Here is a 24,470-nt window from a genome sequence, read left to right as displayed (position 1 = left end):
ACTTGACGTCAGGAGTTCAAGACCAACCCAGCCAACATGGTGAAACCCCATCTCTACTAAAAACACAAAAATTACTGGGGCATGGTGGTGGGCGCCTGTAGTCCCAGCTACTCAGGAGGCTGAGGTGGGAGAATTGTGTGAACCCAGGAGGCAGAGGTTGCAGTGAGCCAAGACTGCACCAACTCCAGACTGGGCGACAGAGCAAGACTCTGTCTAAAAAAAAAAAAAAAAGAAAAAAAAGAAAGCCTTAGAAATAGGCAATGCCACGTAAGAAGAAAGATGAAAGGAGGGCAGTGCCCTGAGGTGTGCCAGCACTGGAGGAAACAAACAGCCAGAGATGTAGGAGGGAAGCCCAGAGAAACTGTGGGCTGCAAGGATGAAGCAGTAACAAATAAAACGCCACCAAGAGAGGAAGAAGGACGACGGGAAACAAATAAACCAGACAGACTATTGCATTTAGCAACTTGCAAGCACTGGATTACTTTTTACTCAGAAATCAAACCCCAAGGATAGTGTTTCCCCTCCCTGCAGGGGTTTCTGCAGGTCCCTTTCCATGCCCCCTTCCACTTCTTTAAGTGCTAAAAGTGATGATTTTGGGGTGATGTTTTAATTTTTATTCTTTTTGGCTTATAACTGTGTTTTCTCATTCTCTACAACAACAGGTAGTATATTGTAATAGAAAAACCATTGTGGTCAATGATAACTTCTGCCCGTTCCTGAGCACAGGGGACATCACTATTAGTGCCTGTTCCTTCCTCCCTACTGCTGATAAGGAAACAGGGGCAGGAATAATACTAATAATTTGTGCTACTTTTTCTGCATACCCTTGGCCTTATTCTCGGCTACTGAGCTGAGAGCTTGCCTGAGGCTGGAGCTCTATTGTCTGAATCCAGGGGCAGAAATAACTGAGGGCTCTTTTACTGCATCCACCTGGAGGCTGCCTGCAGGCTTGAGTTGCTAAGTGCACTGCTTAATTTAGAAGCGCCTTTTATCCTGGCTCTCTTGACCAGTCGAAGTTGTGGTCACTGTTTTCAACGAGGACCAGGAAAGAAAGGGTGGAATTAATTAAACCTAGAGGAAGGGACTTTGAAGGGCGGAGCTAAGGTCAAAGAAAGAACCCTTTAAATAAAGGGCCCACACTGGCAGCCAGGGAGTGCGCAGGGCTGGCGAGAGGGAAGCTGGGCTGCTCCACGCCTTTCACGCCTTCCACCTCCTGCGTGTCCATCTGTGAGAAGGAGCCAGAGCCCAAGGGAGATGATGGAGCCTGAGGAGTACAGAGAGAGAGGTGAGCGACAGGCATCCCTGGCCCTCTTCCCTGCTGCTACTTCTGCAGGAACAGCTGCTGGTGGGTGGCCCGTAGATTTTGGGGTGACATTTGACCAGAGCATTAGAATTGCCTTCTGAGAGTTGGAACCAGGAACACCTTTTTTTTTTTTTTTCTGCAAAAGGGATGTGGGATCAGAGTGTAAAACTTTTTTCAACCACTCTTTCATTCTGTCTCTCATATACCCACTCTCACACACGTCCACACTACCGTGCCTTGCTTTTCCTCCTCGCTTTCCCACAAAATAGAGGATTTGGATTCCTGAGCCACTAAATGGGAAAAGGGGATTGTTCATATTCTGAAATAGAAAAAAATGTTCTCAGTATTCTGTGATCACTGCAAATCTTTTCTTTCTTAACATTCATTCCTTCATGTGCGAACCTATCAGTAGCGTTCTTTCATTTAGTCATTTATTTCATAAATATTTAGTAGGTGCCTACTCTGTATCAGGCAAAACCAAGTGGTTATCCAGTTTTCAGACATGGCTCTCCCTTAGCAGGAAAGTAGGTAGTTGCTTAAAAGAGAATCTTGAATGTCTTTATTTCTATAATTTTTTATATCCTTCTACTCACTAATTAGTGTGCATTAGCTTCTGTTGCTTTCCTAAGGCACTGTCAGCTGAGAGCAGGTTCCTGTAGATATTCATCCTCTGAGTGGAATACAAGTACATTTAGCACTGTTCCTGGCCCTGTGGAGGGTTAGGTCTAGAGCTCTCAGATCTCTGGTGGGGCCCTGCTAGAGAAGCACCAGGATGTGAGAGGGCTGAAGGGGAGCAGAAGGAAGACAGAATGGTGTGGAAATCTACCTTTGTCTCATCAGTGTTGCCTGGGGCTGGTTCTGTTCTTAAGAACTTTGCATAAGCTGATGCAGAGGGGAGAAACTGAGTTCCCTCTCCTAGGTAAAAGCAGCTCAGGAAATACTAAGGAATGGATATTGAGACAGACAAAGAAGTATGTACACACACACACACACAGCAACAGAGGCACTGAAGACTGCAACCTGAAAGAATAAATAATTTGCAATAGTTTCAGAGTGTTCGACTTGACTTTTTTTCCTTCCTTATTCATATGTTCATTCACTTGATACATTTTTTTTTTTAGCATCTAAAAAATATCCTAAGCACTGATGTGTTGATGGAGGCAGCAGGGAGGGAGAGAAAGTCGTTAAGATTTGGTGCCACATTTCCCAGGCCAGGGCAGGGAGCTTGGTCTGGACCCATGGTTGTGCTTTAGGAATTCTGTGAGCCTCAGAAATTATACACAAAGTTCTGTGTATATGTAAGCCTACAGTTTTAATCAGATTCTTGAATTTAAGTCCTCATATGAGTCCAAAAAAGATGAATAATAACGGATTCAATGGGAATGGTGAAAAAATAGTTTTTTTTTGTCCTTTATTGGAACTGGGCATGGAATCTTTCCATCTGTGCTACCAGATATAACTGGTGGGTGTGTGTGTAACACTTTTTGGATACAAAGAGCTATAGAGTTTGTAGATACAAATAATATCTTTGTAGATACAAAGAACTTATAAAGTAGTTAATAGATGTTCTGTTTCTGAGAAGGAAAGAAAGGTAGGAGAGACAATCAAAATTGAAGTGGAAAAAGGAAGGGGAAAGAAAATGAAACATTTCACTTTGGCGCTAGAGTTTTGTGCTTTGGAGATTTTCCCTCTTGTTCATTTGCTCACTCAGAATCTCCCTCCATCATTCATTCACTCCCTTACTCTTTTTTTAAATTCTGAAGATAAGGTTGTGCAGGGGATCAGATCCTACCCTCGGCCCATGAATCTGTCTCTCTCTTTTTTTTTTTTTGGGTCCAGGCTGGAGTGCAGTGGTGTGATCTTGGCTCTCTGCAACCTCCATCTCCCAGGTTCAAGCGATTCTCCTGCCTCAGCCTCCCGAGTAGCTGGGATTACAGGCGCCTGCCACCATGCTTGGCTAATTTTTTTGTATTTTTAGAAAAAAGGGGTTTCACCGTGTTAGCCTGGATGGTCCCGATCTCCTGACCTAGTGATCCACCTGCCTCAGCCTCCCAAAGTGCTGGGATTACAGGCATGAGCCACCGCGCCCGGCCAAATCCATCTCCTTCTTTACCAAGTCTCTTGGCCCGGACCTGAGAGGGATGGGCACAAATCGGTCAGGCCCAGTCAGGGGACTTGAGCCTGATTTCTCTATGTCACTTCTAGGGAGAGAGATGGTGGATTACATCTGCCAGTACCTGAGCACTGTGCGGGAGAGACGTGTGACGCCAGACGTGCAGCCTGGCTACCTGCGAGCCCAGCTGCCTGAGAGTGCTCCTGAGGACCCCGACAGCTGGGACAGCATCTTTGGGGACATTGAACGAATCATCATGCCTGGGGTGAGACACAGTGACCACAAGGGCAGATCTGGATTTCAGGGCACAGAAGGGTGGGTGGTGGCCTGAAGAAAGGCCTGCTTTGTGTCAGCTTGGGATGAGAATGCATCCTTCAGCCACTTGGCCACTAACACCCCAGCCCATCTGTGAGGCATGTGGAGGGCAGGACTTTGACTGGTATTAGGTTTCTTTTTCTTTTTTTTTTCCAAGTTGTGCCATGGCAAGAGGTTTATGATGCCAGGGCAGGGCTGGCCAGAACACCTGCATTCCGGAGCACAGTCTGGCAGAAGTGTGGAAATCTAATGGGATGGGTGGAGAAGAGAACATTTTGTCTGAGGGGAAAGGACAACTGTGGGTAGTAAGACAGCGGAGAGGAAGCTGGAGGTAGTGCCTGGCCCCGAGGACGGAGCCAGGGACTCTTCTATACAGTGTCTGAGACCACACCAAAGAGAAGGAAGGAAGTGGGGAACACATCCCCGCAAGGACACTCTGGTGACCAGGTTGCATTGGTCCGGGAAACTGAGTGGGCCCCAGCAACCCCTCCTGGCACCTCTGAAGTCTGGTGATTGAGCTGCTTTTCAAGAGCAAGAGGGGGCTTTCCCTGAATCATTGATACTTTCCATGACGGAGGGTGCAGCCGGGGATAGTGCTGGTAGGGCCAGGAAGCTGATGGAAGCTGGCTGATGCATGGGCTTGAGCTGGAGCCTGCCTTGATGGGTGGTGATGACACCCCTGGCCAGCGGCGGTGAGGAGCTCTGCCATGTGCTCATGCTAAAGTAGACTCCCTTCCTGTGGTGGGGCTCCCTGCCACGTGCCAGCTCTGTGCCAGTGGCCCTGTTTTACAGATGAGGAAACTGCTGATGCTCAGAGAAGTTAATTGTCTTGCCCAAAGTCACAGAATTAGTAACTGGTAGATACAGGATTTTAACCTAGACCAGTCTTACTTCACAGGCTCTGCCGTTTCTCCTACCCTCTGTCACCTCTACTGGTGAGTGCCTGAGTGCGCCTGGCTAAGCCTGGGCCCCTAGCATTGCCTCTCTTGTTCCGCACCCCCACACAGGCTGTGTCCTCCCTCTCCCCGCTTAGGGCATTTGTGTTCTGAACCACACGTTTAGAGGCTCTTCCTGAGGCCAACTTGAGGTTTGCCTTCATCATTGCCAGAGAACTTTTGACTTAAATGTGACAAAAAGGCCAGGCGCAGTGTCTCACGCCTGTAATCCCAGCACTTTGGGAGGCCGAGGCAGGAGGATCACCTGAGGTTGGGAATTCGAGACCAGCCTGACCAACGTGGAGAAACCCCGTCTCTACTAAAAATACAAAATTAGCTGGGCATGGTGGCGCATGCCTGTAATCCCAGCTACTTGGGAGGCTGAAGTAGGAGAATCGCTTGAACCCGGGAGGAGGAGGTTGTGGTGAGCTGAGATAGCACCATTGCACTCCAGCCTGGGCAACAAGAGTGAAACTCCATCTCAAAAAAAAAAAAAAAGTGACAAAAATATGCTAGAGGCAGGGGTGGGAAAATACTCAAGCTCAGAAAGTGATGGCAATTTTGATTTTTTTTTTTTATTAAAGCAACAGAAACAAGGTCTCACTATGTTGCCCAAGCTGGTCTCCAATTCCTGGGCTCAAGTGATCCTCCTACCTCGGCCTTCCAAAGTGCTGGGATGAGAGACCTAAGCCACTGCGCCTGGCCATGAAGGCAATTTCATATAAAGCCACTCATCTCTTTGACCATTCAGCCTATTTCACAAGCATCTTTTGAAAATGTCAGTATCAGTAAGGCTTACGGAGGCTAGATCCTGATAAGATTATCTCCTGGTTTTTATTCTGTAAAATGTAATCTGCTGAGGGGCTAACTATAATCTGAGAGTGAGACTGAAAGCAACTGTCAGAAGAGGTGGAAAGGAGCTGATTCATTTGATTGAAAGGAATTCCAGCAGTTGCTGTGGGTGTGGTTGGTGAAGCTCATTTCTGGAAAGAGAGGTCTGTTTGTTTTTGATAAGGGCCCTTCTGGCTTATTTTATCTTATTTATCTTACGAGAACAGACTATTGTCTCTTGATAGGGCTAGGAGGTAGAAGCCCTTGTCTGGGGTTTCCAAAATACTGTCACTAAACACAGTGATAATAAGGGTCAAATCTCTCAACTCATCTCTCAGGCTACACCAGCCTCCGAGAGCTGGCCTGAAAGCAGTTGGCCCTTTGCTTACTCATTTTGCTCAGTGCCTCATTGAAAACTGAATTAGTTTTTCTCTTCCTGCCACCACCTAGAAAATAAGAGAAGAAAAACTCTCTTTCCCCTTTAATTCCAACCCTGGTTAGACAATCCTCATTTACTTTTCACGAGAGAGAGAGGGCATTCCCATGGAAAAAGTCAGGACACCACCCTGCTCAGGTGTCTGGGCTTCTGTCTCATTGCGGTCACCTGTCCGTATGGGGTATGTGTGACCACAGGGATGTTGCTTCTCTCTGCCAGCCCCAGTTCTCACCTGTAAAACAGAGATAATGCATAGGCCATACCCCATAAGGTCCTGTGAGAAGTAAGTAAGAGAAGGCATGGAGAGCAGGAGATGTGGTTATTACCGGTCATGAGTCTTGCATGGTGAAAATCGGAGGAAGAGGTTTGATTCTCTGAGTCAAGTCAGGATATGTGATGTGTCTGTCACCCACATGATTAGTTTACCGTTAACATTTCACACATTTCTTGCCCACGCCTCCACCCACACAGCAACCCTAGGAGACAGGATTTATTTTACGATGAGAAACTGAGGTTGAGGGAAGTGCAGGATAGGCTCCTGGTTTTAGGGGGTCTGTACTGTAAACGCTTTTTGAGACCTCCTCTTGAAAAACAAAAAAGAATGAGGCTGGGCACGGTGGCGCACACCTGTAATCCCAGCACTTTGGGAGGCTGAGGTGGGCGGATCACAAGGTCAGGAGTTCGAGACTAGCCTGACCAGCATAGTGAAACCCTGTCTCTATTAAAAATATGAAAACATTAGCCAGGCATGGTGGTGGGCACCTGTAATCCCAGCTACTTGGGAGGCTGAAGCAGGAGAATTGCTTGAACCCGGGAGGCGGGGGTTGCAGTGAGTCGAGATGGTGCCATTGCACTCTAGCCCTGGTGACAGTGTGAGAATCTGTCTCAGAAAAAAGAATGAATCTCAAAAGAGACCCCTACAAACATGGTATGTTGGAGCTTAAGTTCATTAGCTTCATGGTAAATCTACACAGTCACACAGCTGGTTAGGGACCGAGGTGGGATGGGAACTTGTGTCCTTGGACTTAATTCTTATGCTCCTTATACTATACATGTTGTCCAGGACAAGGCCCTTGTTCTTCAAGGACTCTGAGTATTTGTGCACAGTAAAGAACAGGATGATGTTCTAAGAGGTTATCGAATGAGTCCTCAGTAAAGTGAAACATCTAGAATTATAGCGTTCCATCGCTCAGGGAAGGGATCGAAGGGAGCTGTGGGAGCTAGGGGAGAGTTCGAGTAGGAAATGAATATTTAGTAGCTTTCTAAAAACTGGCAGGTTTTGGAAGGTCATGTCTTTATGGCGAGTGCCTTTGTATCAGGGGACACAGCATTGCTCAAAGACATAAATGCAGAAAGGAACAGGGCATGCTTGCAGAGCAGTGAGATGAGGAGAGATTAGATAATCCATGAGGCAGATGAACCACTGGGGCTGCTTCTGACTTCTGATGGGGGGCCCTCCCTACCCACTCAGCTCCTCCTTACATCCGGGTTTGATTGTGGGCTCAGGGCTTAGCCTGGAGGTTGGCCTCCAATATGCTTGGTCTGGGCTCTCCTCTCTACTGTCTCCTCTCCTCACTACATTCCCAATGTGATGCTTAAGGACAGCTTTGAACCTGTTCACCCTGACCCTCTGAGCTGCATGCCCAGAGAGCTCAGTGCTCCATAAAACAAAAGGTGCCTTTTGCAAGAAACTGGGTGAAACAAGCAGTCTACTTTTCTAGAGCTCACAGTCTGTCCTTCCTTTTATTCCTGGGCCGGGGCGGCATGAGCAGTAAGTATTGGGGACTAATGTGAATACCACTCAGAATCCCACAACTGGATTACTTTAGCGATTTTCCTTTTGCATTTTCTCCTCTGGACTTTGCATATATGAAAAGGCTCCACTGAAGATCTAGCATAGGACATGAGCCATGTGAGTGGCAAGAACACCAGTTAACAAGTCAGATTTTCATGGAGTTGTGTCACTTATTTCTGCTTAAAAGTGTCAGCCCATCTCTAGAGTGACACTTCACCTTGCCAGAGATGGTCTCTGGAGAAAGAAAGCCTCCTGGTGCCAACTGTGTGCATGCTCTGCCTCCAGGTGGTACATTGGCAGAGCCCCCATATGCACGCCTACTACCCAGCCCTCACCTCTTGGCCCTCCCTGCTAGGAGACATGCTGGCTGATGCCATCAACTGCTTGGGATTCACTTGGGTGAGTAGCAATGGCTGTAACTACTGGCAATGGGGAAACGTAGCAGGGAGTGGCATCCTACGGCAGACATATTTTGCCTTTCTTTCTGAATATGGCTCCACGATAACTATTAACAATGCCTACATTCTTTAAGCTTATGCTTTATTTTAATTTTCTCATTGCATCCTTTAACCCTATGGAATCACGAGTATTGGTCCCATTGTGTAGGTGAGGAAATCGAGGCTTAAGCAACTTATCTCCCCCAGATCGCACAGCTCATAGAGACACAGATAAGATTTGGATATAGATCCGGTTATTGCCACAGTTTGTGACCTTAACTAAGCAATTTGATGCCTGTTGGGTTGCCACTTCCCCTGTGCTCTCGTATTTGAGTAGCTGGAGATACGTCCTGAGACTTCCCTTAATAACCCCTTAAGCACCACTCAGCTTTAAATGGTGCCAAAAAGCCTTCTAGAACATCTTTTTATTTTAAGCCTGAGCTCTTACGGGTGTGTGGGTGGGAGGGCGGGGGTATTCATATCTTTTCTAGGAAAGAGTACGTTCTTAGTCCTAAAACCTCCCCCTGGGCATTTGAGGACTTCTCAGCTATGTATTTTAGGGACTTGGAGAACCAAATCCAAGCCAACGATTTCTAGGGCTATTTCTCCATAGAGCCTTGGAGAATTCGCCTCATTGAGGGCAGCATGAATCCAAAACCCCACATTATTTTCTCTTTTTGGTTGACAGAGCGTGGACCGGGAGAGAGGCACACGGCCTAACATTGACCCCTTTCCAGAAAGGTTCCCATTGACACCATCAGGGGCAGACATGTTTCTGGAGCTCGTGGGGGCACCTCAGTGCCCTGGGGCTGTGCAGTTCGAAGTTCCTTTTCCTTTCTCAGGCATCCAGCCCTGCGTGTACAGAGCTAGAGATGAACGTCATGGACTGGCTGGCAAAAATGCTGGGACTTCCAGAGCACTTCTTGCACTACCACCCCAGCAGCCAGGGTGGAGGCGTCCTGCAGGTACTTCCCCTGGCAAAGCTTCGCCTAGCATGGGGGCTAAGTAGTGAAAGACAAGCCAAACCCTAACCTGGCAATTCTCCCGTTCTCCATGGAGTTTCCCCCACGTTACCACATCATCATCACCAACACCACCATCATCACAGCTTCCACCTCTACTCCCACCTCAGCTTCTGCTTCATTCACATGTGCTGCTACTTCCTTTGAAAGAAATTAAAGAGCCAACACATGATCACATGTCCAGTATGACTTGATTCAGGTTTCTTAGTCTGTAATCTGACAATTCCCTTTTGTTGTCCCATTTTGCATCTCACGGTGAAAGGGGAAAGGAGAAGGCAAGCGAGGACTTCTCTCTCTCTCCCTGCTGGGTTCAGGAGATCCCTTGCAGTGAGAGCAACTAACAGCATAAACTGATTAATGGCATCCTCTGACCCTATCTTTTGGATAGTTGTCAAATAATGGCTCTTCAAATATTTCTTTTTTTCAACAGTAGTGCCATGGAATGGAGCTTTCTGGGTGCCTCCCAGAAAGCTTAGGTGCTTTTGCATTAGTGAGCTATGATTGCACCACTGCCCTCCAGCCTGGGCGACAGAGGAAGACCTTGTCTCAAAAAATAAAAAAATTGCCATGTCACTCTGAGATGAGAGCCAGGAAGTTCACTGGGTCCTCTTGCTAGCTGAGTGACTCCCTCTCTCACTCCAGCCTTGCAGCAAGAATAAAATCTGAACCTCAGAAGAAAGATAAATTGCTGCATGTTCTGGACATTTTGGGTTGTCAGCAAATAGTTACAACTTCGGATATCATATTTGGGAGAACATGCTAAGTGTCTATGGTGCATGATCTTGCTTTTCATCTAATTATCTCAGGAACCCTGTAGGTGGATAGTACCATTCCCCAATGTTTGAGATGAAAGCATTGAAGTTCAGAGAGATTAAATAACTTGCCCTAGCTTACACAGCTGCTAAGCAGAAGAACGAGGATTCAAACCCATGCCTGTCTAAATCCAAACCATGCTTTCTCCTGTATCGTCAGCCATGTGAACTTGAGTTCGTCCCATCACCTCTCTGAGCATCCCTCTCCTCATCTTAGTGTGACAAGAATCATAATTATCTCAAAGAGGTGTTGTGAGGAGCAAGTAGAATGCCAGAAAGTGTTTTGTAAACTAGGAATTGCAATACGGATGGAAGGTGTTGTTACTATTATTATTTTTTTTAAAAACAGGGCCTGGTTCTGTCGCCCAGGCTGGAGTGCAGTGGAGCCATCATGGCTCACTGCAGCCTCCACCTCCTGGGCCCAAGCAATCCTCCCACCTCAGCCTCCCGTGTAGCTGGGACTACAGGTGTGCACCACTAAACCTGGCTAATATTTTTTTCTTTAAGAGACAGGGTCTCACTATGTTGTCCAGGCTGGTCTCAAACTCCTGGACTCAAGGGATCCTCCCAAAGTGCTGGGATTACAGGCACAAGCCACTGCACCCAGCTGATTATTATTATTATTATTACGCTATGTACCTCTTTACATAAATAGCTTTCTTGTTATGGAGTAACTCCCAGACACTTAATACCTGTGGGATCTGGTCCGCACCACTCTCCATGACAGTGTCTGCCAGGCCTTTTTAGCAGGATTCTATCAGCTATAGGTTACTTGAAGATTTCAAGAAGCAAAGACATCAAAGACTGGGTGAATGAATGATGAGGAACCATAAAGACTCCTGTGAAGTTTCTGAGGTGGCCCCGAAGATTTCCACAATCATGGCCAGAGCAAAATCCTACCCAACCCTTATTTGGATAATCTATACTTCCGTCCTGGGAAGCAGTTAAAGGGATGCTCTCCATTTCATAGACAGAAAAGAGTCTTCTGGAGGGGAAATGTTAGCCCAAGGTCACAAGAGCTATTGACAACTAAATGGGCCCAAGTCACCAGCCTCTCGCAAAGGCCAGGACCCTCTCTCCCTGGGGAATCGAAGTCCATTTCCATTTGTGTAATAAACTGAGAGTTCTTCTTTTAAATATGTTTTACATGGGGAGCAAACACATCCAGGAGGGACAGAACATTCTCTTTTCGGTTTCTGTGGCTCTCTAACAGAGAGGGTGGTATTAGGTGCAAGCTTATTTTAGAAGGCAGAATAGGAATGCAAGCTGGGGAGGGAGATAGGCACCTTGGGCAGGAGGAGCTGTGTATTTCCTTCTGTGAATAGCTATGACACATACACACACACACACACACACACACACACACACACAGAGAAAGAGAGAGAGAGAAACAACTATAAAACCTGGGGAAATTTGGCAAGAGAACACAGAAAGGCTGCCATGGTAATCCTTTTCCCCTGCAGAGCACAGTCAGTGAATCCACTTTGATTGCCCTGCTGGCAGCAAGGAAGAACAAAATCCTGGAAATGAAAACGTCTGAGCCCGATGCTGATGAGTCCTGCTTGAATGCCCGACTCGTGGCCTATGCCTCTGACCAGGTGAGTTGCCCAACGCAGGACAGCCCTTCGGGTTGGTGCTTGGCTTCTGGAATCTTGGTCCCTGAGCAATTTTTTTCTAGATGTGAGTACGCTGGGGTTCTGGGCAGCTCAGACCTGGGAGCTTGTCTCCAGCAACTGTAAGGAAGGCAAGCTTGCAACGATCGTATTTGGTTCCCCGAGTCTTAGACTTCAGCAGTTTCTGGGGAGTGATCATTCCAGGACGACTCTTGCTGACAGGTTTCTGTGGCCCTTCTAGGCTCACTCCTCCGTGGAAAAGGCTGGTTTGATATCCCTTGTGAAGATGAAATTTCTGCCTGTGGATGACAACTTCTCACTCCGAGGGGAAGCTCTTCAGAAGGCCATCGAGGAAGACAAGCAGCGGGGCTTGGTGCCTGTCTTTGTAAGTCAGGATGTGTGCCTAAGCTTAGAATGATAGAACTTGGATGTGAGGAAGGAATTTTGGCAGAATTCAGGTAAGTAACATGCTGCACACAAAAGCAGAAAGGTCCTCCCATACAGTATTTTACACATCATGAGGTGCTATCCATAGGTGTGTGGTGGAATAAATTTTGTGGGTCATAACCAGCATTAAAAAGAAATATAGTATAAAATATTAGAGTGTACACAGATAGCCAGAGTATGCATTGTTTTATGAAACTTTTTTTCCAAATACACATGTATACATGTACTAGATTGTTATATAAAATGTGTTTCTTACGAGTCATGGTAAAACACAGTCTGAAATATACACTGTTCTGGTGGGATGGATGGGAGAAGATCACATGTGTGGTGAAATCTTTCTCAGGCCAAATGTGTCACACGAGCCCACCCTCCTATGTTAACTTGCCTTCATTTTCCCCTAGGTCTGTGCAACACTAGGGACCACTGGGGTCTGTGCGTTTGACTGTCTGTCAGAGCTGGGCCCCATCTGTAAGTATCTTCCCTCTCTGGCTAGGAAGACAAGGAATACATTTTTAAATGTCTCCAAAAGCAAGAACCTGAGACTAGCTCTATGGGATTATTCTGCTCCTCTTTGGTCAATGCAGAGACATGGGAAGAACCACCAAAGGTCATGAGGCTGTCTTCCAGGGATCCCTGGACATTGCCTTTCCCAGTGGTGTGACAAGAGTTAGAGGTGCCCTACCTTGCCTCCTGTCCTAGGAGAGGCTTTGGTTTTCTCATCCTCTTACTCGTATGTTGAACTTTACTTAATGCAGGCTATATCCAAAATACAGTGTGAAAGCATTTCTATTCTAGCTTCAGAAAAGGAAAAGGGTTGGGTAGGGGAAATCATGGGAGAGATTAAAGGCAGAGAGGAAACCCAGACGGGACTGTTTAACCCCCAAGCAAGAAACCCTCTAACTTTTGTATTCGGTGCGCTAACATTACTCTCTGTGCTGGTGGGAAATTGATTTCTGTGCCAGGATGTTCTAGGTTGAGGCCAAGAGGGTGCTGGCTCTTTACCCAGTGCAAGAAAAAGGCAAGGGCGAGGCTTTGTAGACTTTCCTGTTAGGAGGTAACGATGCCTCCTTCAGCCCCACTTCTTCAAACTGACTCCCCCTGCTCCCATCTCCACACCCCTCCATTTCTCCTTTAGCCAAAGCACATCACCCTTGCAGCCCACCACTCAGCCTGGCCAGGTGAGGGACACCTTCCCCCACTTCATCCTCCCCTCCAGCCAGGTGATGTTTGTCTCCTCAGGCGCCCGTGAGGGGCTGTGGCTCCACATCGATGCTGCTTATGCAGGCACTGCCTTCCTGTGCCCCGAGTTCCGGGGGTTTCTGAAGGGGATTGAGTATGCCGACTCCTTCACCTTTAATCCTTCCAAGTGGATGATGGTGCATTTTGACTGTACTGGGTTCTGGTGAGTGCAGCAGCCCAGCTCTGAGCACGCGGGAAAGCCTTGCCTCCTCTGGAGAGACCCCAGCCACTAATGCCCATTTGGAAACCCACAGGGTCAAGGACAAGTACAAGCTTCAGCAGACCTTCAGTGTGAATCCCATCTACCTCAGGCATGCCAACTCAGGCGTGGCCACCGACTTCATGGTGAGTGGCCAGGGACAGGCAGCCTAGTGGGCTCGGGCGTCTGACCCCCCAAAATCTGGACGGTGGCTCCCTTCAGAAGGCAGCACGCTATGAGCTCCTCTCAGAATATTGCCAATGCGTACCTTGGTTTCTAATTGTCCCTAAGTATATAGAATGAAACCCAGAAAATGGTTGAAAATGAGACCAGCCTTTGAGGCAGTGTGCACATTTCCTGAATATTTGTGGCATTTTTTTAATTCCTAGAAATGCTCTTCCTGTCACAGGTGGACCAGTTCCTTCTGCCTCCATCTCGGGTCATCTTTTTTGTTTCCTACCCAGCAGCAGGGCAGGGTGGAGAATTTCCCCCGTGGGGAAAGAGCCTTCTTGCTGAAATCGCTTTTGGTTTTTCGTCCCTGACAGAGGCGCTGTGGGGCAGCTCTGTGGTAGTGAGGGGCTGCGGGACTTGTGTGAGGTTCTGGAAGCCTCCGAGCATTCCTGACTTCCCCAGCTGGCTGCACCTCAACTCTCTTAACTCTCTCTTTCTCGCTCTCTCTCTTTTTTCTTTTTTCTTTTTTTTTGAGACGGAGTCTCGCTCTGTCAACCAGGCTGGAGTGCAGCGGCGCCATCTTGGCTCACCGCAACCACCGCCTTCCGGATTCAAGCGATTCTCCTGCCTCAGCTTCCCAAGTATCTGGGACTACAGGCGTGAACCACCGCGCCCGGCAAACCTCAACTCTCTTGATCCCACATCCTCAGCCAGTATTTTGCCTTAGGGAAACGAGTTCTTACAGATTGACTCCGCAGTTTGAGGATGAGCCCTTCCTTGGAGGGGAGACAGGGATGTAAACGAACGTATTACACATTACCTGGCCAACGAAGGCAGCAGAGCAGAGTGGGGGCGAGCTTGGTTTGGAATTCCATTGCAGCAGCGGCCCTTTGGGAAACTAATGGACCTCTCTGAGCCTCGCTTTCCTCATCTGTAAAATGAGAATAGTGGCACTGATTCACACGGTATTGTGAAGCTTAAATGGGAACACGTGTAGATCACTTAGCACAATAACCGTGTGGCAAGTGCTTGATATATGGTAGGCATAGTATTTCTGAAAGCTCTTCTTTGAAGCTGCAGAAATTTGTTATGACAGTGGGTAAGCATGTAGGTGCTAAACCAGATGGCTTGTATTGGAGTCCTGGCTTTCTGTTTACTAACTTGTGTGACCTTGGACAAGTGACTTAAACTCTGTGTCCAGATTTCCTCTTGTGTCAAATGAGGCTGATGACCACAGTTCTGGCTTCTTAGGCTTGCTGTGAGGATTATACAAATTAATACACTGAAGCGCTGAGAGCAGTGTCTGACCCCCGTAAGTGTCCTTCCTTGTGAAGAGATGCTTTTATCTTATCTTCTTGGACAACTGAAGTGTCTTGCCCTTTTAGTCTTAAAATAATACCTTCGTCATCACTTGATTATACTGGCTATTCTCCCTTGGACCAGCCCACACCCTCTTTAGATTTTTGAAGCTTTTGGATTAGAATTACAGCGGTAAGCCTCATGGCTTACTGGTAGTGACAGAAGACCCTCTAGAGGTAAATAAAGAAAAATAATGGTTCTTTGTCTCCACTGCTCTTTCTGGTGGGTTTTCAGAGATTTTTAATGAAAAATTAAAAAAATTCCGGAACAGCCCAAGGTTCAGATATCTTTAGGGATAACTGTGGGTTTGCTTCCTGAGTGTGAATTGATGCCCATTCTCCTACCAGTATATTTGGGTCATCATAACTGAGGAGCATTATGTTCACCCTTGCCCTTTTAAATTTCATGTTACCCTTTAAATTCATTTACCACAGTGCCTCAGGATCTTCCCGGGGTTCATTCCCAGGAGTTTGGAGATTTTACAGTGCTCTCTGTCTTCCAGATAACTCATAAAAATGTTACAGTAAACTCTTCCCAGCCCTGCTCTGGGGAACCTTATTATTTTTACCTCTCCACCCAGAAAGTGCTGCCTGACAGTTATCCTTCCCCCCACCTTTAATCCTACGGATTTGATTTTGAAGTCCATGAAGAAACTCCTAGAAAAGTGAAGCGGCTATCTTTGTCGTGATCCTGAGGGTCCTCGTAGCTACTCTCACATGGGCCCAATGTCTTTCCCACCCAGGTGGCTGCAGCTTTGAACAGAAGCTCCGTCTTGCTCTGAGAAGAGCCAAAAATAGGGCAGCATCCCAGGAGAGAAGACTTAGGTGCTTAATCCCTGGGGCCCTGGAATCACCTAAAATCAGGGCTAGATTCTCTGACAGCAGAGAAGCTCCCTCTTTTCTGCCTCCCACTGGACAGAGAGCACCAGTGGAGGGAGCATTACCTTGACCTTGGCAGGAGAGTCCTGCAAAACCTTACAAGGACATAGAGGAGGCTGGGGATGCCTCAAGGTACAGAAGAGTCCTGTCAGCCTTTGTATGGCCAGATTTTTTGATCCAACAGAAAATGTTGGCTAGAACCAGTCTGCTGAGTCAGCATGGATCAGTTTTGGAGTAGTGACAAGCAAAGGAGCAACTGGGAATGAGGAAGATTGTGAAGAAGTCAAAATAAAATCACCTCTGCCTATCCTGGTTTATTTGCTGGTAAAATAAAGTAGCTCTTTCTATATATGAAATAAATTGGCTGTAACTATCTGGAAATCAGAACCTTTTAAGAGATGACCCCTATCATCCGTTCATTATTCTCTTGGAGTGTCCATGGACAAGAGGTAGAGTTGACGCTTTCTCTGTTACAGCAATTTTGTTCCATTTTCAGGTTTTGATGCCCTCTGCTGGCACAAAGGCCACAAGCTGGTCCTCAGCACAACAGAGTTTTTTGCTTGGAAATCAAAGGCTTAGTACTTTTATGCTGGGGAACCTTTGTCCGTCAACAAAGGGGTGATGTCCCAACTGTACCTGGCTCAGGAAACTGGGGTGAAGGGTGAAGGTGAGGACATTTGTGAGGATTTGATAATCTTGTGCATGGGCAGATAAATACGCAGTGGGGCAAACATTTATTTTTAGTCAACAGAAATTGTGGTAGAAACTTTCTGACATTTGAGGGAGACGTCATTAGAAACCACATGACTCATTATAATAACTACAAATGTTTTCCAAATCCTCTGCTCTATTTTTAGATCTGAGAAATCAGTCTGAAATTAATTTGGAAATTTTCAGATTTGTGGTGGCTGCAACCTTGAACTTTAAGCTCTGTTGAATTTGGCCACCAGGAGCAAAGGATCAATTTTCATCTAACAGAGGCAGAAGTTTCATTGCTCATTTGAAATCTGACAGCTGGAGTGATGCCCCTCAGATCACACGAATCTCACAGGAAAATGAACAAGGCAGTGTGAGGTTAAATAGGGATCATCTTGGCTCTAGACAGAAATGCTACTGTGATTTGTAGCTCACATTTTAAAATAATCGAAATAGCCAACACCTACTGACAACTTCTTCTGAGGCTCTTGGTGTTCTTTGTCCTCACGCCACTTCCCCGGGAGGTGCAGTTGGTTCTTTACGTCCCGCACTGATGAGCCAGTGAGGTGGCACTATCCAAGGTCACACAGCTAGTAAGTGGCAGAGCTGGAGGCAAAACCTAGGTCTGCAGGACTCTAGTGTCTGTGCTCTAACCACTATACTTTACATTTTTGGGGGGGATCAAAATAGGACTTTATTTTCTGCTATTCAAGGAATATAGATTCGTTTAGAGTGAAAATGTATTGCCCTTATGTTGAATTTCTGGGCTGGGATGAAATGTTTAAAGGAGCAATTTAAAGCAAAGTGCCCTTCTCATTGGTTCAGGGTAATGGACTTGATTTCCACTTGTCTGGCTCTCAGACAAGTGACTATTGGCCACCTTCATCAGTGACTTGGTCACACAATGGGGCAACCGTTGGGAAGCTTGGCTTACTCCTTAGCAACAGCTTCCGGAGTCATGGTGACACCATTCATCCCTGGAGGGCTGGGCAGGCAACAGATAATGCCCAGAAATGCCCGAGGGAGTGGGGCGCCCTTGTCTCTAACCATGGGCACTGTGTTCCTTTGTTTCTAGCACTGGCAGATCCCCCTGAGCCGACGGTTTCGGTCTATTAAACTCTGGTTCGTGATTCGGTCCTTCGGGGTGAAGAATCTTCAAGCACATGTCAGACATGTATGTAGCATGCCACTGTGGGGGCTGAGCCTGTGTTCCTCTGTTTTCTCATGGCGAGGAAAGCTGGTTTCTACTTTGCAGATCTGCCCAGGAGATTTGTGGTGTCTGGTTCAGGTGTCTGGGCCTGTTCCTCAGCTCCTGGGATTTGATTCTCTTTGTTAACCTGAGGAGCGCTGAGCACAACATGCCCCGAGGGCCGCCTGATGCCTGTCTTCTGCTGAGTGTCTCACTGTTCTCCTTGCTGTCACTGAGCACTGGGGAGGGATGGCCCCAGAGTCTGGTTTGCAGAGAGAGAAAGAGAAAGTAAATCAAGGGGAAGTGTGTGTGGCCAGGGTAGGATCCTATCTGCTTTGGAATTACCTCGGTGGTCACAGCTGGCTGAATATTTTAGCACTATTATGATTATGCCTTAAACAAAGCTCTCCTGGCTTGGACAGGTAGACCTACCAAGTCTGGAACAAACCTCCCTGCATTGACAGGCATTTATTGAAGCCCTATTTGGCTTAATTTATTTCTATTCAATCCAGCAATTACAAAGGTATTGTGCTAAGAAAGGGACACTGAGGTAAATGAGACAGGCACAGCCTCTCTCCCATGTTCTTCATGGAAGAGGTGGGACTTAAGAACTCTGGCCACTGGTGGTGGTCTCCCATTTCTACAAGAGCCCACATGCAAGACAAAGCCATTGATAAAAGCGGCAGGGGAAGCTGGAGACAGTATCCTTTCTGCCTGTGTGTGCTTTGTCCTTCCACCTTGCCTCTAGGGAATTCCTTCTTGGTTAAACAAACACAAACCAAAATGAAGTGGTGGAAGCGGTAACTATGACTTTTTAAAACTTAAAAAAAATCAATTATTATGCTTATGTAATAATTATGCATTTATTTATGGGATATGTGTGAGGTTTTGATACAGGCCTACAATGTACAGTGATCAAATTAGGGTAACTGGGTATCCACATTCAACCATTTATCATTTCTTTGTGTTAGAAACATTCTAGGTCCATTCTTTTAGTTATTTTGAAATGTACAGCAAATTATAGTTAACTACAGTTGCCTTATTGTGCCACCTAACCTTAGATCTATTTAATTGTATTTTTGCGCCCGTTAACTAGCACCTTTTTATCCCCCATTCCCTGCTACGCTTCCCAGCCTCTGCCAACCTTCATTCTATTGTGTGTCTCCACGAGCTCAGTTTGCTTGCTTTTTAACTCCCATGCTTGAGTGAGAACATGTGAAATTTGTCCTTCTGTGCCTGGCTTATTTTGCTTAACATAATGTTCTCCAGTTTCATATGACTGGTTTTAGTGTTGGTAACTTTACCTTTGTAATCACCACTGGTTGTTTACCAATGAGCAGCTGCCACCAACAATATTGAGGAACTTTAGGCACTTTGTGCTGTTTCTAGAAACTCACACTCAAGACTGGAGGGTTGTGGGTGGGGAATGGTTGGTGGAGGTTACAAGTAATCAGGAAAATTTTTTGGCTTACAATTTGGGACTGGATATTCAATGTGCAGATCCTGACCAACCTCCCTTAGCACTTCCGTCTGCGAGTCAAACCCCTGAATTCCTATTAGCAACCCCATTGCCTACCATATATGAGGCCCACGCTCCTGGGCCTGGCTTTCAAGGACTTGATGATCAGCTCCTACCCTAGCTTGGGCATTTCATCGACCCATCCAGACCCCACGCTCAGTCCATCTCTGCACCTTCACCCGTGTCCTTCACCTGAATTGCCCTCTCCTTTCCAAATGTTGCGAATGGATTAAATTCTGCTTCCACCAGGAGCTTTTCTGCCTATTCCATCTGTTCTGGTTTCTGCTTCATTAGCATTCCTATGATCACCTACTCCAACACCTTTACAAAACTGAGCTCAAAGTTCTTCCAATGTCCCACGATAGAAGAAATGGAATTAAAATAAAGTTGTTTGATATGACTTACTTTTATCTCTTCAACTTGACTGTGATGATAATAATTAACACTTGTATAATGCCTTCAGTACAAAAATACATTCTAGTTATTCACTAGATTTTTAGCACAGTGCTTGGGGTGGTCACTCTCATCTGACAAGGCTCAGAGGGAGCAATTGCCCTGCTTGAGGGAAGAAGGCCTGGGACTTCCCCGAAGCCTCCCAATTACAAATCTTTTCTTCATAGTTCTGGGCTGCTTTCTACTATGCTGAGCTCTTGGAAAGTTATATAAAATTAAATTTCATATTTCTCTGTTACAGAGAAGTGCTTTAAGGAATGGAAATTTAGTTCTATCCTTCACTATTTGGTGACCTTAGACAAATTACTTAACCTTTCTGTATTTGTCTGCCTTATTTATTTATTTATTTATTTATTTATTTATTGTTATTTATTTTTGAGATGAGGTCTCTGTTGCCCAGGCTGAAGTGCAGTGGTGCCATCAGAGCTCACTGCAGCCTTGACTTCCCCAGGCTCAGGTGATCCTCCCACCTCAGCCTCCTGAGTAGCTGGGACTACAGGCGCATACCATCATGCCTGGCTAATTTTTTGTATTTTTTGTACAGATGGGGTTTTGTCACGTTGTCCAGGTTGATCTCAAGCTCCTGGGCTCAAGCAGTCTGCCTACCTTGGCATCCCAAAGTGTTAGGATTACAGGCATGAGCCACCACCGCTGGCCATGCCTTCCTAATTTATAAAAATGAGTAAAGGATACTACCTCTCTCAAATTAAATGAGATAATATAGATGCAGCCCTTAGCATAGGGTCTACCTACTACTCAGTTAAGTACTCAATGAATACTTCTTCCTGTTCTCCTCTTCTTCCCCTCCTTCATCATCTCCTTCATCTAATTATAAGTTATCATCATCACCATCATCATCATCATCATCATCATCTCCTATCACCTACAATAGGGATTGGTAAACATTTCCTATAAAAAGCCAGATAGTAAATATTTTTGGCTTTGTGGGCCATACTCTATTATAATTACCTCTGTACTACAAAAGCTATCATAGACAATATGTAAGCAAATGGGAATGCTGTGTTCCAAAAAACTTTACAAGCACAGGTGGGGGCTATATTTGGCCATGGCTGCACAGTGCCTGCCCTTGACCTAGAGCGGTGCAGGGCACTGGCAGCAGCTCTCTTTTCATGACCTGTGAAGTGGGGCTTTGGAGGTGGTGGTGCTGCCTGTGCTCTGTGTTTTCCTCTCCCCTGACCTCTGCTTCTGTTGTTGCAAACAGCATGGGTTATAGGAGGGATAAAAGCACAGTGGGAGGAGATCTCCCTGTTGTCACTTGGGAAAATCACTTTCCCTTGGTTCCTTCTAAAAAATGGAAAGATTGAGCTGGGCACAGTGGCACGTGCCTGTAGTCCCAGCTACTTGGGAGGCTGAGGTGGGAAGCTCAATTGAGCTCAGGAGTTCTGGGCTATGGTGTGCTATGCTGATTGAGTGTCCGCACTAAGTTCAGCATCAATATGGTGACTTCCCAGGACAAGGGATCACCAGGTTGCCTCAGGAGGGGTGAAGGGGCCCAGGTTAGAAATGGAGCAGGTCAAAAGTCCTGGGCTGTCTGAAACTGACCACGCAGGGGAGAAAGGGGCTCTGAGAAAGATTTGGAGAAACTCATTTCATTATAGTCAAAAGACAGGATCAGGGCCAGACATGGTGGCTCATGCCAGTAATCCCAGCATTTTGGGAGGCCTAGGAAGGAGGATCGCTTAAACCCAGGAGTTTGATACCAGGCTGAGCAACCTAGTGAGACCCCTGTCTTTACAAAAAAATTAAAAAATTTAGCTGGGCATGGTGGTGTGTGCCTGTAGTCCTAGCTTCTCAGGAGGTGAAGGTGGGAGGATTACTTGAGCACAGGAGTTCAAGGCTGCAGTTAACTTTGATTGTGCAACATGCCACTGTACTCTAGCCCGTGTGACAAAGCAAGACCCTACCCTCTTAAAAAAAAAAAAAAGACGATCAGCTAACTCCCTTGCCCTCTCTTGAAATAGAGTAGCAAGTATGAGAACTAATTGATATAATTACTTAGCAAATATTTTATTGAGCTCTTCTGGATGCTTGGAGAAATTTTTTAAAAAGAAAAGAAAAGGCAAGTCCTGTTCTTGTTTAGTTAGTAATCCTAGGTTAAAAACAAAAAGCAAAAAACCCCAGGACATTTAAAAAGATGACATGAACTTCAGTGGAAGATTAATATAATACAAAGCCTTTAACATTTTAAAATTGTAACAAAATATACATAACATAAAATGTACCATTTTACTCATTTTTAAGTGCACGATTCAGTGGCATTAAGTATACTCACAATGTTGTGTGAGTTATTTCCAGAACTTTTTCATCATCCTGAGCAGAAACTCTGTATCCATTAACCAGGTCCAAAACCTTTCCATGGTGGGTGGGGACAAGATGTGAAAATATATTCTCTATGGAATGTCAGAAACGGGATGAAAAGGGCATTTGGGGTACAGGGTGAGAAGAGGTTTGAGAGGCAAGTGAAGCATGTAGGCTGAGGATGGGGCAGGGCTGCCACTAGCCCATATGGCAACTTTTTGTGCCCTAGAAACAGGCATCTCTTCCTATAGCCAGATGCAGCTCGCATGAGGCACCTGGCTGGGGATGCAGAGCATGGGCTGGGTTTTGGCCCTTACTTGCCCAGTTGGCCGGTCCAGGAGCTGTGAAACCAGGAGTTGAGGTCAGGTTGCCTGGACTGCAAAGCACATGCCTTCTGGGTTCTGGGGCTGAGTTTAAAGAGGGCCCTGAGATGAATTCTCGAGGTGGATCCGATGTGACAGGAAACAGGGGGCCATTGGACATTTTCCAGCTTGGAATATGAGCAAAATCAAATGGAGATGACAATGAGGCAGAAGCCGCTTAGGTCTCTGTGATGGGAAGGTGGCACTGGTTTAAAACTATTTAACAGTATGAAAGTTTATGCATAATTAGTCCCTTGTCCGATGGTGAATCTCAGTTCTCTTTATATTTGCAATTCCAGGGTACTGAAATGGCTAAATATTTTGAATCTCTGGTCAGAAATGACCCTTCCTTTGAAATTCCTGCCAAGAGGCACCTTGGCCTGGTGGTTTTTCGTCTAAAGGTAATACCATCTTCCAAGCCCCTCTGTGAATGATGTTATGTGGTGCTCCAGAGCCTCTCAGAAACACAAATGCTGGGCTCTGGGGATGCTGACAGGGGTGTGATGGAGACTTCTCTTTATTTTTCAAACAGGGTCCTAATTGTCTCACAGAAAATGTGTTAAAGGAAATTGCTAAAGCTGGCCATCTCTTCCTTATCCCGGCCACTATCCAGGACAAGTTAATCATCCGTTTCACTGTGACATCCCAGTTTACCACTAGGGATGACATCCTGAGAGACTGGAATCTCATTCGAGATGCTGCCACTCTCATCCTGAGTCAGCACTGTACTTCCCAACCCAGCCCTCGGGTTGGGAACCTCATCCCCCAAATCAGGGGCGCCAGAGCCTGGGCCGGTGGAACGTCCCTTCAGTCTGTCAGCGGGGCAGGAGATGATCCAGTCCAGGCCAGGAAGATCATCAAGCAGCCTCAGTGTGTGGGAGCCGGTCCCATGAGAAGGGAAAACGGCCGCCATCATGAAAGCCTGCCGGACCCAGTTGATGACTGCTTTTCAGAAGAGGCCCCGGATGCCACCAAGCACAAGCTGTCCTCCTTCCTGTTCAGTTACTTGTCTGTGCAGACTAAGAAGAAGACAGTGCGCTCCCTGAGCTGCAACAGCGTGCCAGTGAGTGCTCAGAAGCCACTGCCCACAGAGGCCTCTGTGAAGAATGGGGGCTCCTCCAGGGTCAGAATCTTTTCCAGGTTTCCAGAAGAGATGATGATGCTGAAGAAAAGTGCCTTCAAAAAACTCATCAAGTTCTACAGCGTCCCCAGCTTCCCTGAATGCAGCTCTCAGTGTGGGCTCCAGCTGCCCTGCTGCCCTCTGCAGGCCATGGTTTAGACCCAGGGTCTTCAGCCAGAGTCTGAGGATATACTTCAGGGACTCTGAGAACCCCTCACAGTTGTATGCCAACTTTGTGTGCTTATGTGTACATGCATTTTTCTTGGGGGCGAGTTCATAATTTTAATCACATTCTCACAGGGGTTCACGGCCCACGATGGGATACAAACGAAGAGTTGAAGCCAGCATGATCCAGATGGGCTCAGCAGGCTGGTCAGAGAGAAAGGGCTGAGGGTAGACAGGCAGCTTCTGTGGCTCAGCTTGTGACATGAAATATAACCTAGAAATAAATTATGTTTGTCCCTGAAACAAAACATATCCTGTGTCACTTAATTGGCTGCTGAAGCATTGATTAACCAGTCTGGGAGCTTAAACGCATGTACTTTTTTTGAAGCATCAAGTATGAGTCAGGCACTGTGGCTCAAGTTTCATAAATGAGGAAACCAACGTTTAGGTCACATAGCTTTATTTTTTATTTTATTTTATTTTTTGTTTATTTATTTATTTATTATACTTTAAGTTCTAGGGTACATGTGCACAACGTGCAGGTTTGTTACATATGTATACATGTGCCATGTTGGTGTGCTGCACCCATTAACTCATCATTTACATTAGGTTTATCTCGTAATGCTATCCCTCCCCCCTCCCCCAACCCCACAACAGGCCCTGGTGTGTGATGTTCCCCACCCTGTGTCCAAGTGATCTCATTGTTCAATTCCTACCTATGAGTGAGAACATGCGGTGTTTG

General features: G+C 46.4%; 1 protein-coding gene across 1 annotated transcript; it reads left to right on the top strand.

The window, feature by feature from the left end:
- Positions 1–839: 839 nt before the first annotated feature.
- On the top strand, positions 840–24,036 carry HDC (histidine decarboxylase). The gene is made up of 12 exons (XM_050797166.1): positions 840–1,285; positions 3,509–3,681; positions 8,014–8,127; positions 9,008–9,130; positions 11,463–11,597; positions 11,854–11,997; positions 12,461–12,527; positions 13,299–13,461; positions 13,553–13,643; positions 17,677–17,775; positions 22,743–22,844; positions 22,976–24,036. Exons 1-12 carry the CDS (start codon positions 1,255–1,257, stop codon positions 23,720–23,722), a joined length of 1,989 nt encoding a protein of 662 aa, XP_050653123.1. The 5' UTR covers positions 840–1,254; the 3' UTR covers positions 23,723–24,036.
- Positions 24,037–24,470: the final 434 nt, after the last annotated feature.

Source organism: Macaca thibetana, chromosome 7 (assembly GCF_024542745.1).
Source record: "Macaca thibetana thibetana isolate TM-01 chromosome 7, ASM2454274v1, whole genome shotgun sequence".
Classification (NCBI taxonomy): domain Eukaryota; kingdom Metazoa; phylum Chordata; class Mammalia; order Primates; family Cercopithecidae; genus Macaca; species Macaca thibetana.
The sequence above is the reverse complement of the archived record's forward strand: the minus strand, read 5'-3'. Positions and strand labels throughout refer to the sequence as shown.